This window comes from Sceloporus occidentalis, unplaced genomic scaffold (assembly GCF_023333645.1).
Source record: "Sceloporus occidentalis isolate IW3139 unplaced genomic scaffold, rSceOcc1.0.p SCAF_396, whole genome shotgun sequence".
Lineage (NCBI taxonomy): Eukaryota > Metazoa > Chordata > Lepidosauria > Squamata > Phrynosomatidae > Sceloporus > Sceloporus occidentalis.
The window spans coordinates 99,137-113,887 of NW_028317376.1; the positions used below are offsets into that span (position 1 = coordinate 99,137).

A 14,751-nucleotide genomic window follows, 5' to 3' on the forward strand; every position below is an offset into this window, starting at 1 on the left:
ATTGCGGGGGATTATTGTCCTGAAGGGAGAAGTCGCTCTTGGCGGAGAGGGACAACCTGAGGTCCCTGGTCGGTCCCTCACAGTGATCGGTCCCTCAGTGTTTCTGAAGTGCCTCTTTATAGAGGTATTCAGCTACACAAAAAGTCAGGGGCCCCGTTTGAAACGCTCCTAGGAGCGGTCAAATGGCCACTTGTTAGGTACATCTTGCCTCTAACAAGATGACGGTGCTGTATTGCCAAATGGCAATAGGTTCGGCTAGGCCTTTAAAGAAGGTCATTCAGGTTGAATAAATGGATAAATATGGTTGTATTGATAGATAATATGATATTATTGCATGAACACAATCTTATCAAGTATTCACAAATCACAAATCTGATCAGAACAATCGATTATATACTTACATCACCGAGAGGCTAGCACATCATCTGTCTGGAATCATTAACTGGGGAAGCACCGGGGACCAACACTGTACAGGCGTGCACTCCTATACAGGTAATCGAGGCTTCTGACTAATCGGGATCCTCCCCTTGCTTTTATACACAAATTTACGTGTATTGGCCTTCTGTTGTTTACTGCACGAGTCACAATCTTGCGAGTGGCCAACTCCCAAGGATACGAGCCATACAGTTACAAGACGCTTCAGACAATACGGGCAGTATGCCTGGTACTTGCTATTTTTTGTTCTGATTATATTTTCGGATATCTTGTCCTTGCTTTCTAATAAAACAGCTTGTTCTTGCACAAATAACACAAATAATTCTATGATTTGCACATTAGGTTACAAAGAATCATTCGTAAAATGTATCTATACAGGTGCCCTTTAAAAATCAGTTTCCAGGCCCTCCTGAGAACTTTGAGCTACAGGTACAGCAGGCAACCATGCAGGTTAATGGAGCCCAGCTCTACTGTGCTCAGTCAAATTTAATATAAAAAAATTAAAATGTAATAAAATTTACAAAAAAACCCAGTGATGTCACCATAATATCATAAAGGAAATCATCTTGCTCAAAAAAAATATGGCCAAAAATTGTAAAAGAAAATAAATAACATTTTTATCAGCAAGCCCTAAAATAGTCACTGTATCTTTTCCCATGAAGACTTAAAAATACGTCGAAATATTCATTTCGACGTAAACAGGATTATACGCAATCCATTTCCGATCTGACTCAACATCTCACAGCTTTGGAACTAGCTAATAAGACTTTGTGGTCTGAAGATACTTACCGCCAACTTACTGCTGTTAAGTCAGATATACTCCATCTTCAACTACAGCGTACGGAATACATGCTCCGCAGACTTCAGCAAACCTATTACGCTAAAGGTAATAAAGCGGACTCTTTGCTTGCTAGGAAGCTCACTCAGCGCTCGGCTCAGATCACGGCGCACTACCTTCAGGCTCCTGATGGTCGACGGCTCTATAACCCTAAAGATATCGGGGACAGTTTCACGGACTATTATGACTCTCTATAACTTGCACTCCTATCCACATACTGCCCAGCCGTCGCAAGCCTCCATTTCCGCCTTTTTACATTCGCTTCCTATCCCTGCTCTGCCAAGAACACAGTGGGACTCTTGTTGCTCCTCGGTCGATTGAAGAGATAGAGGCGGTTCTCCAAGGGCTCAAGCCTCACAAAGCACCTGGGCCAGACGCCCTTCCGAATTCGTATTATCAGAAATTCCGTTCCATTCTGGCCCCGGATATCTGCTCCCTGTTTAGTCACCTTCTGTCTGCATCGTCCTTACCAAGTGAAATGACGGAGGCGCAGATTGTTACCATTCCCAAGCCTGGTAAATCTCCCACCAGCTGTGCTAACTACAGGCCGATCTCACTGCAGAACACGGATACAAAGCTCTTTTCCCGATTCTTGGCCCTACGTTTAAACGGCCTTCTTCCATCGCTGATTTCGAATGACCAGGTGGGCTTCGTTTTAGGCCGTCAACCGTCGGACAATACTTGCAAGATCGTCAATATCGTCCATCTGGCTGATGCTACTAAAACGCCGTGCCTTCTCCTGTCCCTGGATGCGGAGAAGGCGTTTGACCGCCTCCACTGGGGATACTTGAGGGCTACCTTGGAGGCCTTTAATCTTCTGGAAGCGTTCATCAATGCGGTCCTCCTTCTCTACAGCAGCCCTTCTGCCAAGGTGTGTTCTTCTGGATTCCTTTCTAAATCTTTTCAAATATGCAATGGCACCCGTCTCTCTCCGCTCCTCTTCGCGCTGGCCATGGAACCCTTGGCGATTGCGATACGCGAAGATCCTGTGATCAAGGGCTTCTCTGCTCATGCTACGGAGTTTAAAATCAGTTTGTACGCGGATGACGTGTTCTTGACAGATCATTGCCACAGTTACATGCTTTGCTGGACTCCTTCAGCGCCGTTTCTTACTATAAAATCAATTGGGGCAAATCCCAGGCCCTTAATATTGGGTATCCCTCCTCGTTGGTGGCTGCGCTTTCGTCCTTTCCATACGATTGGCGCTCGGACTTCCTCCCTTTAAACATAACTTTGGAATCGGATTCAAGAGGACCTTAACCGGTGGTCAAAGTTGGAGGTTTCCTGGTTGGGGCGTATCACTGCGTTTAAAATGAACACGCTATCTAAGCTCCTGTACTTCTTCCGAACGCTCCCTGTTGTCCTCCCGGCATCCTTTCTACGGTCCATTCGGTCCCGCCTCATTACATTTATTTGGTCTCATAAACGCCCGCGATTATCCACAAAGTTTTCCGGTGTCCGGTCGATTTCACAGCTCTTTACTACATCGCACGTCCGTTCATTCCAAGACTTATGTGCCGAGTTTGGTCTCCCGCGGCAAGATTTCTTCAAGTACCTCCAGCTCCGTTCTGTTCTGCAGAAATCTGTATCACCCGATCCGGCCACCCCTATCGTCCAGATGTGCTTCCGGGCCCTGCTGGTTCCCAAAGCCATCTCTCTGTGCTTCCTGGCTCTGCTAAATCCCATTACGGATAACAAGCTCTTATATGGTCGCGCAGAAACAAGAATTGGGCCGCACCTTTGATGTTTCCGACTGGTTTCAGGCTCTATCCACGATTCGAGGTGCATCCAAAAATGTAACTCACTTTGAAACTAATAGGAAAATTTTGTTTCGCTGGTATTATGTCCTGACTACGCTGGCGTCCATATTTCCGACGGTTTCCCCACTGTGTTGGCGTCAATGCGGTGCCCGGGGCTCGATGACACATATCTGGTGGGAATGTCCCGCACTGCGTAGTTATTGGAACAACGTTTTTGATCTAAGCACCCACCTTCTTTCCATCCAGATACCAAGGACTATTGAGCTGGCGCTCCTTGACATGTTCCCGGACGACCTCTCTGGCATCAGAAAATGCTGGCTCATGTTCTTATTGCTGCGAAGATCAGTACCACCAAGAAGTGGAAGTCTTTATCTCCCCCCCATGCCCTATTTGTGACAACTGACCACATGTCAAAAGAAAAGTGCACCTCCCAAATGTGACCTTTTAGCCCTCAAACCACCAAACAAAACTATGCATGATGGGGGTAAACCGAACTGATCGTCTTCAAAGATGTCCCAAATAGCAAATGGGGGCAGAATGGACGCTATCAGAAAAAGGGGCTGGGGCAATCAGTGTACAGGGAGGGACTGTTAATCAGAAAGGGATGGGGCCGATTATCAGTGTATAAAAGACGTGCCTAGTTTTTAGACCCCAGATTTTTCAAAGGTGCGTCTTATACATGGGGAAATACGGTAACTTGCAACCCCCCAAAATTAAAAAAAATAAATGTGCATTTCTAAACTCAGAACATATAGTAGAATTTTTTTGTAGGTTTTTTCATTAGATATTGTAGATTAGTCAAATATTTATCAAATGAAAGCAAGAAAAAGTTTGAAGCCTTGAGCATTTAAAAAGTTTTAGCATAATAATCCTAGGACTGAACTCTCTTCTCAAGTGCCAAATATATAAAAATACTTGTCCTGACATAGAAAAATGTCTTATATTTAGACCAAAAATTCCATTATGTTTTTTTTTTTTTTACACCACAAAAAAATATATAAATAAAATCACATCCACATCATTGGATACAAATGCATACATCACATTTATCTGTAAGCAATGGTGTATTCTATAACAGTTATATTACATGCATCTGGTTGAAAACCATTTGGAGGTTTCTGGGTTTTTTCTTCTTCCATTGTGAGAACTGATGCATTAGTGTTCTGAATGTATTCTTCCTGCTTTATAATGTTAAAACTCATCTTTGTCATCAGTACATGCGGTATTTGACAAAACCATTTACCAAGCCCAGAATACCAGGAGTCTCATTTCTTATTTATTGAAAATACAGAAACAGACATACTAAAACATTATTGTGTATTTTGTTCTGTTTATGGGGAGACAGATTAAACTTGTTTTTTATTTGAGCTTTAGTACAAAATATGTAGGACCTATTCTCATATGGTTAATGTGTTAATGTATTGTATTGTGGCATATTTCCCAAACAACTAAACTTTAATTGGTTTATACCAAAAAAATACCACCTTAAAAACAAAGTTATAAAACAAACACTATTCTAACATTTTAGATAAAACACTGCTTTCCAATTATTAAACGAAGGGGGGGGGGGGGGGCAACAAATCAGGATCATATCTACAGTGACATTAACACAATTCTGTACCTATAAAGTTTGACATATTTTAAATGATAGTGACAGATTTTTCTGAAATCTGTATTTTGTTAATGTCTTAATCTTAACACAATGTGAAATATCAATACATGTAGTTTCATGGTCTATAGCAACCACTGCACTGATAAATGGTATTTATAGTGTTAATGTCAGCATATTGTTTATTCGGTGAGATTTATTATAGAAAATGTAGGATGTTGCACTCAAACCATTATAAAAGCAATCAACACAACCATCACCAAATAAATAAAATACTTTGCATCCTTTTGTTACAAGTTGATAAGCAATGTGATTTGCTTTACATAATTAAACACTGTGCCAGTCTTTCATGTCGTTTTATTAAAGCCCACTTTCAGTATGCAATTCCAAATGCAGATGACTCCGGAGGATGCTTTGAAAGGTACACATTAAAGCAATACTGAAGATCTGTCAGCCATTGCTCTTGAATTTCACAACTCTTTAGATTCTACAATTGCAAGAAAATACAAAAAAGTGTGAGAAGAATAAAAATAGTTATATAAAATGTAATATCTTGTGTCTGCTGAGAATTCCTAAATTGTACTGAAAACATTTTAACTTTTTTTCCACAACACTAGGGCACAATAGCATATCCTAAATATTTACATTTCTGAGCCGATACATGGGAGTCCATGCTGTTTAATGGTAACAAGGAGTATACTGTGTGGACCAGCCAGTACAACTGTGCTTGGGACAAAATTTCTTCTGAAGGTGTCAATGCCAGAAACACTAACTATACACCGATCCTGATGAACCTTGTTATCATGGCACCTGTCAGTGGATGGGTCATGGGACGCCAAGATTCATTGATGCAGTTGGGGGGAGGGGGTTTCACAGGGGTAAAGGCTGGCCCCATGTATTCAAATGAGCAAATGTAATGCTGGTTCTGATAGAAAGGTGGCGGATCACTAACAGTGCATTCAGGAATACATGTCTATATCCCATATATATATATATATATATATATATATATATATATATATATATATATATATATATATATATATATATATATCTCAAGATGATTGCTTAATTTCCTTTATCCTTCTCCTGGTATTAATATGCTTAAAATATCCATGCGTGTAACATTTAATTTAAAACATAAGGAAATTGTAATTGTATTGGGAATGGTAAAAGAACTTAACTTTAGAAGAGTAGATTTTTACTTGGGGGTTTATTTGCACCGGCAGTACTGAAATCTGCCTCTTCCTCCAGGCAGAGTTGTAAAATCAAAATAAGTTTCCCTCTCAAACACGCTCTCAGTGAAAAAGCCAATGAGAGAAAATACGCAACCAATAAAAACTTTGGGGAGGGACTAAATAATGCTGCCAGAGGATACACAAGGAGAAGAAATTTGCAGGTAGGAGTTTATATAGGAGACGATATAGACATAATAAGGTGAAGCCTTATAGACATCAAGTCTATAAGGTTTCACAAAAGGTATTAAGTGAAGACCAAGCAGCTGTGTATCTGAGCTGAGTAGGTTTGCCACCCATCAATAAATTATAGCTCCATATTAGGTGAAGAACCCCCTAGATTAGTACTCTCCCCCCCCCAGCTGCAGGACCAATATGCACAATGCTCTCTAAATGTAAGGGCAGACCCACGTTCTGGGGGCCCCATGGGGAATCACATTGCAGATAGCAATGTGATTCACCACAAAGTCCTTAAGAGTAGCGTGTTTATAGGGGGAGGGGCAAGCAGAGAGGCCGCTTACCCTGGGCCAGTCTTCAGGACCTTGCCGAGGCAGGTATAAGATTGTGATCTCCCCAACCAGCCCTGATCACAATCTTATACCTGCCTCGGCAAGGTCCCTCTAACCGGCCCAACATCAGACTTTGGCTTCCGTGCCGCCAGAGCACCAGGATTTGACGTTATAACCCTGCATCAATAGCCGCATAGTCTTGAGGGAGCACTAAAGCAAAAGTCTGAAGAGATTGTTAGCATCCACGGCAGGATGGAGAAAGGGGTATAAGGGCTGTGTGTGTGTGTGTGTGTGTATATATGTGTGTTTGTAAGCTGGTGTGTGTAAGGGCAGTGTAGGTACCTGTGTGTTTGTAAGCTGGTAGGTGTGTACGAGTGCAATGTATGTATATAAGTGTGTGTGTGTGTGTGCGTGTGTGGACAGGCTTGTGTAAGTGCAGTGTGTGTGTGTGTGTGTGTGTGTGTGTGTGTGTGTGTGTGTGTGTGTGTGTGTGTGTGTGTGTTTATGGGCAGGCGTATGTCATTCCTGGGACAGGACCAATGGGTATCTGAATTTGACAAGCTTGTACAACAGGAGGTAGAGCTGGACAACAGATATCAGGCTCTGCAGTAGTTGTGGGAGAGCCTCTGGATTGTCATGGGAGAGCCTCACCGATTTTTTTGAATTCGGCAGTGAAGGGGACTCTGATCTGGAGGACATTGGAGAATACAGTCTCAGAGCTGAGACCTGATCTGGACTACCTGTTTATGAAAGAGCGGCAGCTGGAAAGGGCATACCTACAGCTGCTAGACCGCGTTTGGCGGACTGCCCCAGAGCCGGGTTTGGCGGACTGCCCCAGAGAAGTGCTGGCATCAGGGCAGAGTACTGCTGGTCTCTGTCCACTTCTCTCTGTGGCTCCAGACACTGTGGCAGTGGATGGGGCTGCGGTCTCCACTGGCACAGTGCCAGCAGAAGCACTTGCATCAGAGGTTACAGAGTGTGGGGATTTAATTGATCTTTCAGCTAAGGATGTAAACTCAGAAGGGGTGAATGGGACTGCGGTCTACACACCTGGGTCCCCAGAATGTTGGGCAGTTCGCCCAGATAACCACTCCCCAGCAGAAGTGCTGGCATTAAGGCAGAGTGTCACTGGTCTCTGCTCACCCCCAGTCTGACCATGGCGCTCCCGCAGTGCCCGCTCAGTATTGACAACAGGAGAGGCAGGACGGCCCCTCTCTACCCCTGTAGAAGAGCTTTCTCCTGGTCAGAGTGCAGCTGGCCTCTGCCCTCCCTCACCCGAGGTCCCTCCACCAGAGGATGGTATAAAACAAGCACTGGAGCTCAGATCCCCAAACCTGGATTGAAGGGGCCCCCGCCACCCTGTCGTCTCCTCAGTGGCAGAGAAGACACCAGAGAGAAGGTGCAGTTGGCAATTCTCTCCAGCGGCAGTTATTTTTTCCAGGAGAGGCAGAGGTCAGGCAGGTGAGTACTGCCCTTGGAGGGGCAGATTGTTTGGAGCAACAGTTTAGGGAGGGCATTGATGGGCCAAATGAACTGACCGACCATGGAGTCAACCTGATTGGGGTCTCCTCCTGGGTCAGTCCCATTTGGAAGGGGGGGGGGAATGTGATGGAACCCTTCATCACTGTGGCCCCCGGAGAGGCCTGAGAGCCACCCTCCTCCCTGCAGACTATGGGCCCTGGCCTTGTAAAGGGTGTGTGTGTGTGCGCGTGTGTAGGTACAGGGGGTCAGTTTCTAGTGATTTTCCATATTTCCTAAATAATAGAGGCTCTGGGGACTGTGGAGCGCTGATATTGATTTGCGATTAGTCCTGTACTTTGCCAACACAGCTCATGTCTTGTAATAACTTTTCCCTGTGTCTCCCCATGTTTTCAGATACCCCCATAAGTATATTATCTCATCACTTGAGATAATAGGAGATTATTTCTGGCAGACAGCCAGACTGCAACCAGTTTCAGGGTAAAACTAGAGGGTCAGAGGTTCAGATTTAATGCAATGATGTTTTACTTAGGGTGGTAGATAAATGGAACAGCCTCTCTTTAGAAGTTGTAGGGACTAATACAGTGATGGAATTTAACCCCTTCACGCCCGGTGACTTACCAGATACGTCATACCAAAGTGGTTCTGTCACCTACCTGGTACATCATGCCAAACAAATGTTGTCACAATCGTGGTGATCGCAGGGGCACTGCTGCTGTCTGCCCAGGTATCTGGTCGTCCCCCCCCAAGCCTTTGATAGCTCTTACACAGGCACCTTCAGGCTGCCTGATTGCTCCAAGCATTAAAAAAAAATAAAAATAACAGAACTGACCTGGAAATCAAGTGTGCTTCCAGGTCAATTGCTGTGAGTTAAGAATCTGCTGCAGCTGAAACTGCAATCAATCAAAAATAGGCTGATGATGATCACATCAATCCTGGTCAATAGGAGGGATCTGATCATTATGGCAGCCACTGAATGACCCTGCCCTAATAAGAGAGAGGGGTCATCTAAGGTAGTAATAAAAAATAAAAAACACAAGTTAATAAAACATGTAATACTAATGACGATTTTAGGTAATAACTACCATTTTAGGTCATAATTATGACATTTTAGGTGGCTCATTATTGCTTACAAGTCATCTGATAGCTATACATTTAAAAAAATAAATATATTTATTATATAAAAATATAATATATATATTGTATTTAACCTAATAAAATTCTATGTGACCACTGACACTATACAGTACTGTAACCTAACATCTACCTATAACTATTCACCAACAGGATCCTAGTGTTACCCCTTGCTATCAGCTAACCCCTGTGCATTGTGCTTTCAGGGAATATATAGTTTATGGGGTTATTTTGTTGTGTATGTGTAGTTTTGCCCCCAAAAGTATGAGGTGAGCCAGGTTCAGCTGTTAGAAAAGTTGAAACCTCTTTGCAAGCATGATTTGACTTTGTAACGCTCACATACCACACATCGCTTTCACAAACAAATAACAGGATATAAAAAGATAGCAAAGGCACTAAATGTTCTTAGATACACCACTGGAGGATTACTTAGAATGTAAGTTGTTACAATTTGACTTGCTTAAATTCTGAAAATAAATGAGAAAAAAAACATACCATAACATCTTGAAGAGTTTGTTGCACAAGGAAAGCATTGGCCATCATATAACTCCTTAGCTGTGCATTTTGCAGTAGGAGTCGCAGCAACTGAGCAATAACTGGCAGCTCTTCTTGACAAGCCCTGCTTACTTGAAGACTCTGTAACATCAGTTTCAGCACATTCGGAAGCATAGATAGTAAAGTAATACATGCTCCCCATAAAGCATCTCTGTAAAAACAAGATAATTGATAATACATTTCCAAAATGAATTACAATTTGACAAGGTCAAAAAGTCTCCAAAAAACAAAGTAACTTAAAATGCGGGAGTAATGGCCAGGTTACTTTCCCTGACAGCCCTTTTATTGAAACTACTTATTTGTAGAGAGCCCGATGGCCACAAACAATCATGTTAAACATGCCTCTTAAAATATCCCCCAGATAGGTGCAGAGAGAAGTCATTCTATTTTTCTCGTTAACACTGCCTGACACTTAAAGACTGCATTTAAAAAGTTTGAGATACTACAATTGCCTAGGGGACCTGTATCATCCTCTGTGGCAGCCGGTGGACATTTGCTTGATGCATGCAGACAACCTCCACACATCGCACAGAGCTCCACAGGCTGTCGGGGGCAGAGTGGCATATCTGTGGGGGGGGGGCAGAGGGGCATATCTGTGGGGGTATAAAGCATATCTAAGGTGCATTATGAATTAAGGGGGACCTAAAAATGGCTATTGGTTTTCCAAGTTTTTGTTCGTAAATACAGTAACATATGCTGACTAACTGCATAATAGATACCAAAAATGTTATAATGCATGTATTCCTGTTCATTAGATAAAATAGTGTTTCATCATTCCACTGTGTATTGTTTCTTTAAAAATATTTTTTAATTTAAAAAAGCACCAAACTATAAATCGGGCCAATACGGTATGTTAGTAGATCGAGAAAGGTCCTTGTTTTCCATAAAAAGCTTAAGTGACACCAAACTTTTGCACAGTAGTGTACCGTATTGGCTTGAATATAGGCCACACTTTTTCCCCCCACTGCGGGCGCCGGGCAGGCAGCGGGGTTAGGATACAGATCCCCCGCAGCAGTGCAGGGGACCTGCATCCTACTCTGATACGCTCAGACAGCCTCCCCTGCCAGCACTTTCCACGGGGGGGGGGGGGCGGGCCGGGAGGTTGTCTAAGTGCATCGTGCACCGGCTGCGGAGGTTGTTTACCCGCATCGCCGCAGCCGGCACCGGAAGTTGTATACGCGTATTGCGTAGATGTCCCCCGCCGGCCCCGCAAGACACCCGGGAGTCTTCTCTGGTAAGTCAGGGGGCAGTGGCAGCATATCTCAGGGGGGAGGACAGTGGCAGCATATCTCGGCTCGGGGGGGGGGGGGCGGGGGGGGGGGAGAAGAGTGGCAGCATGTTTTTTTGGTGTTTTTTTAAAGAAAAAAACTTTTAAAAAAGCACCAAACTTTTAGGGGGCGGCCTATATACGGGGGCGGCCTATATCCGAGCCAATACGGTATATTATATATATATATATATATATATATATATATATATATATATATATATATATATATGATATAAAAGAATATACTTGCTTAGCTGTTGCACCCCAAAATATGTTAATTAGGATACGATTTAAGGACACAATTCCCAATCTTATTCTTACCTTTTCTGCATATGCTCAGCATCTTTTTCCTTTGTGAGCAGGAAGTTGAAAATGCTGTAGCAACAGGAAGCTAAGAATTTGTTCAGATTTTCATTAGGAATGCAGCACTGCTCATGCAAAGTATTTATGGCACACAGTATAGATCCAACAGTGCTGTCAGGTATTACTACCAATCCCTCCTGTTAATAAAACACACAAAAAACAATAGCTAAAACAAAGCATGTATCAGAAATATATCAAAGCAAGATACATATAAACAAAAAAGCATGCAGATGATCGTGTGTTTACACATGCAAGAGTGGTTGTTATAGAAATACATAAACATATAAAAACCAATTAGGGTTGGAAGAAGACCAAAGTATAAAGACATTTTTATATTTAACAGAAATTGTATTTGACGCTATGCTTAACAACTATGCCAAGTATTGAAATCATTATGTCATGTTTCTTTACTGCAGAAGATTTTCCAAACATTGGGAGATTAAGTGGAATGTGCTTGTGAGTATAGACAGATAATAAAATAGGTTAGAAAAGTTACCAATCCTCCTCAAATTACCAGGGCTCATTTGGCAACATAACTTTAACCCCTTCATACCCAAGGTTTTTTTTTTAAATCTTGTTTTTTGGTATGATGCGCATCATCAGATTTGGTATGATGCGCATCATCAGATTTGGTATGATGCGCATCATCAGATTTGGTATGCTGGGACTTGTGCCTCAAAAGCATCCAGAAAAAGAAAAACTGCTAAACAAAAGTATATATTTTTTTGAAAGTTGACATACTATAGTATTTGACTGGGGGCATTTTAACACTTCTGATTTAACAATTTTAGTGCCAGTCTGTCCTGAACATTGCAGTAAAATTTAATTTTTCCATTTTTAACAAACCCATTCTATTCAAACACAGTATTTCACTTATTTGTTTTCCCCTGGGTACCCCCCCGAGTACAGGAATACCCCGTATGCATGGGTAGGGCAAGTCTCTTCAGCCCTGTGGGTTAAAATTGGAACATGCACATTAGTTTTCAAGCATGGAATTTTGATAGATCAGGGAATCTGCCCCATGCAGCCGATTCCACTGCTGCAGATACTCACAATTGACCTAGAAGCACCCTCAACTTTCAGGTCAGTGCTGTTAATTTTTTATTTTACTCTTTCAATGCTGATGCTCCATAGGAGTACAATATTGACTGATATTTATTCACAAGCTTGTTATAAATATTAACCCCCATACAATGCTGTGATCGTGTCATACACAATTGCGGCATCGAAGGGGTTAAACGCTACATGATTGCTCTTAATGAGCGTCGGTCAGCAAGGGAGGGTTGGGGGCTAGTCTTCACACTCATGTGGAAACCGAATAAGCCTTGGCACCCTGTCCCTGAAGCTGCCTCTGGCAGCTGGGACACAATCGCCGGTAAATCTTGTGGGGCTCTTTTTTGCTGCTGGTGGTCTGCCTGGGTTAAGAAATGATTGTTCTTGTAAAACTAGTGTTTTTCCTCTGATTTCATTTAGGGATTGTGTTATAAAAGTACTGCATTTCTCCAGGACACAGCTGGAATTAATTTCTTTAAGATAGAACAGAGTACTTCAGTTAATTTAAATTTAAAAACCAATTTTTACTTGTTATATGCCATATGTAAAAGCGGTATGATTCACTCACCTGCCTTCTTGTACCAGTTAAAGTTTCTACATAATATCAGCTTCCAATGTTTAGGCACAATATATTAACAGGGTGTGATAACTGTGCAACAATGATAAACATGGATTCTCCCCGATATATAATAGATCAATTTTGATTATCCTGTTAAATAGTTACAAAAACCCAGACCCAAAAATAAAACAAAACTATTGCTAAGAAAGTTTAAAGAAAATGAATGTCTTACCAGATGTTTATTGATAGCATTCTGGAGGATATCAAAACACTGCCGCCTTGCTCTCACCGACGCCAAACTATGACATATTGCCTGCAAAAGAGAATGTACAATGTACAAACACTGCTACTGGGAAATGTAACAAAAATATAAATAGCAGCTATAAAAGTGGAATGAAAGGTAGCAGTAGCCAATGTAGCATCATTAAAGGCAAATATCTATTAATGGAAAGCTGAAACAAATCAAATTAATGTCAATGTAATACACAAATTCGCATATCTAAGAGACAAGTTAAACCATCTCATACACTGAGACACTACATTATTCAATACATTGGGCTTTATTATTCAGCACAATATGCAGAAAAAGTATACAACCTTTATTTTCTGGTGTTAGTGTAAAATAATTTCCATAGTCTCCAAACTGAAATTTCAGAAAGCAGAGAGAGTGCAGCTTATATATTTATATATATATATATACACATACATATATATATATATATATATAATATATATATATATACATACACACACACATATGCACGTCTATGTTCACTGCTGCAATGAAGGTGAAGCTTTTAGGTACTCGGGTAGACTGTAAAAAAGCAATTTTATTGTATCGCTGAAAACTATTTCTTGAAAAAAAGTTTGCTGGTGCAAACAATGAAAAGAATACTTCTGAACTTTCAGTCTGCTATATCATTGGCCTACGAACCATGGATGAAAACTGCACTTTAGGGTATCAGAGCTCACTCCAGATGATGCATTGCCACATCATGGGCCGAGGCAGCCAATCCATAGGAAGGACAGATTTGTAAAGCAGCAACTATTGCCAATTTGTTCCATATCAACATGGTTCTTCAGGCTTGTTCCACACTTGTGAGGCTACGGAAGGCAACATTTCTTACCGTAAATTTATCTTACTATTTATTCTGTTATTTTAGAGGTAGTCTTGCTACTACACAGTAAATAAGGGGAGGGAGTTCTGTTTTATAGCCAATTCATTGCAGGCACCTCTATAATCCGCTCAAGGGGATGAGTAGATTATACCAATTTGTAAGGCTGCTGCATGGAAAGAAAAACACATTTACGGTAAAGCATCTTTTTCCAAAATCACACTATACCTCGTGTGAGCTTCTTCTCATTACAAAATATATTACCTTTGTAACAGCCCAATGATGAATGAATTGCGACTGGTCAGTCAAATAAAGACATATACGTGAAACGCGTGTCCTGCTAAAACGATTACATACTTTGCGGTTTTGAATCCATGCCAATTTCTCTCCTGAAAAACCTAAACACAAAAACTAATATTAAAGACAAAAGGAAACCTTTAAGTTGTCATTAATGTCAATTAATCGAGTTTGCTATCTTAATAATTACCTATGCCAGTTATGTAATTGAACAGAATGATAAGATAAGCAGTACCAACACTTACGTTTTTTTGTTGTCAATTTTAAACAGGATCATAAAATACCATATATTTTTAAATTTCACATAGCCATAATAGATTAAGATTGATCAAATAGATTAGTAGAAGTGGTAGGTAAGGGCACTGAAATCTTATTCTGATAATGCATTGACATTTATAGCTATGGCAACAGAACTACCACTGATGGTTAACTGTTTGAACCAAAACGGATGTCCCCACAATAAAAGAACTCTCATTTGCCCATTTTCAAAAACTCCCTTTAACCCAATATACCAATTGCATACTAATTGCATATGAGAAA

At 41.4% G+C, this 14,751-nt stretch overlaps 1 protein-coding gene across 1 annotated transcript in view; it reads right to left on the reverse strand.

Moving 5' to 3' along the window:
• Window positions 1-5,015: 5,015 nt before the first annotated feature.
• Window positions 5,016-14,751, reverse strand: part of LOC149273209 (testis-expressed protein 10 homolog) — a 33,550-nt gene continuing 23,814 nt past the window's right edge. The window contains exons 10-14 of the mRNA XM_089506591.1: window positions 14,179-14,312; window positions 13,032-13,112; window positions 11,146-11,324; window positions 9,495-9,705; window positions 5,016-5,129 (exon numbers count right to left, since the gene is read on the reverse strand). Of these exons, the coding sequence (XP_089362717.1) occupies window positions 5,016-5,129; window positions 9,495-9,705; window positions 11,146-11,324; window positions 13,032-13,112; window positions 14,179-14,312 (719 nt within the window). The remainder of the gene's footprint in view (window positions 5,130-9,494; window positions 9,706-11,145; window positions 11,325-13,031; window positions 13,113-14,178; window positions 14,313-14,751) is intronic.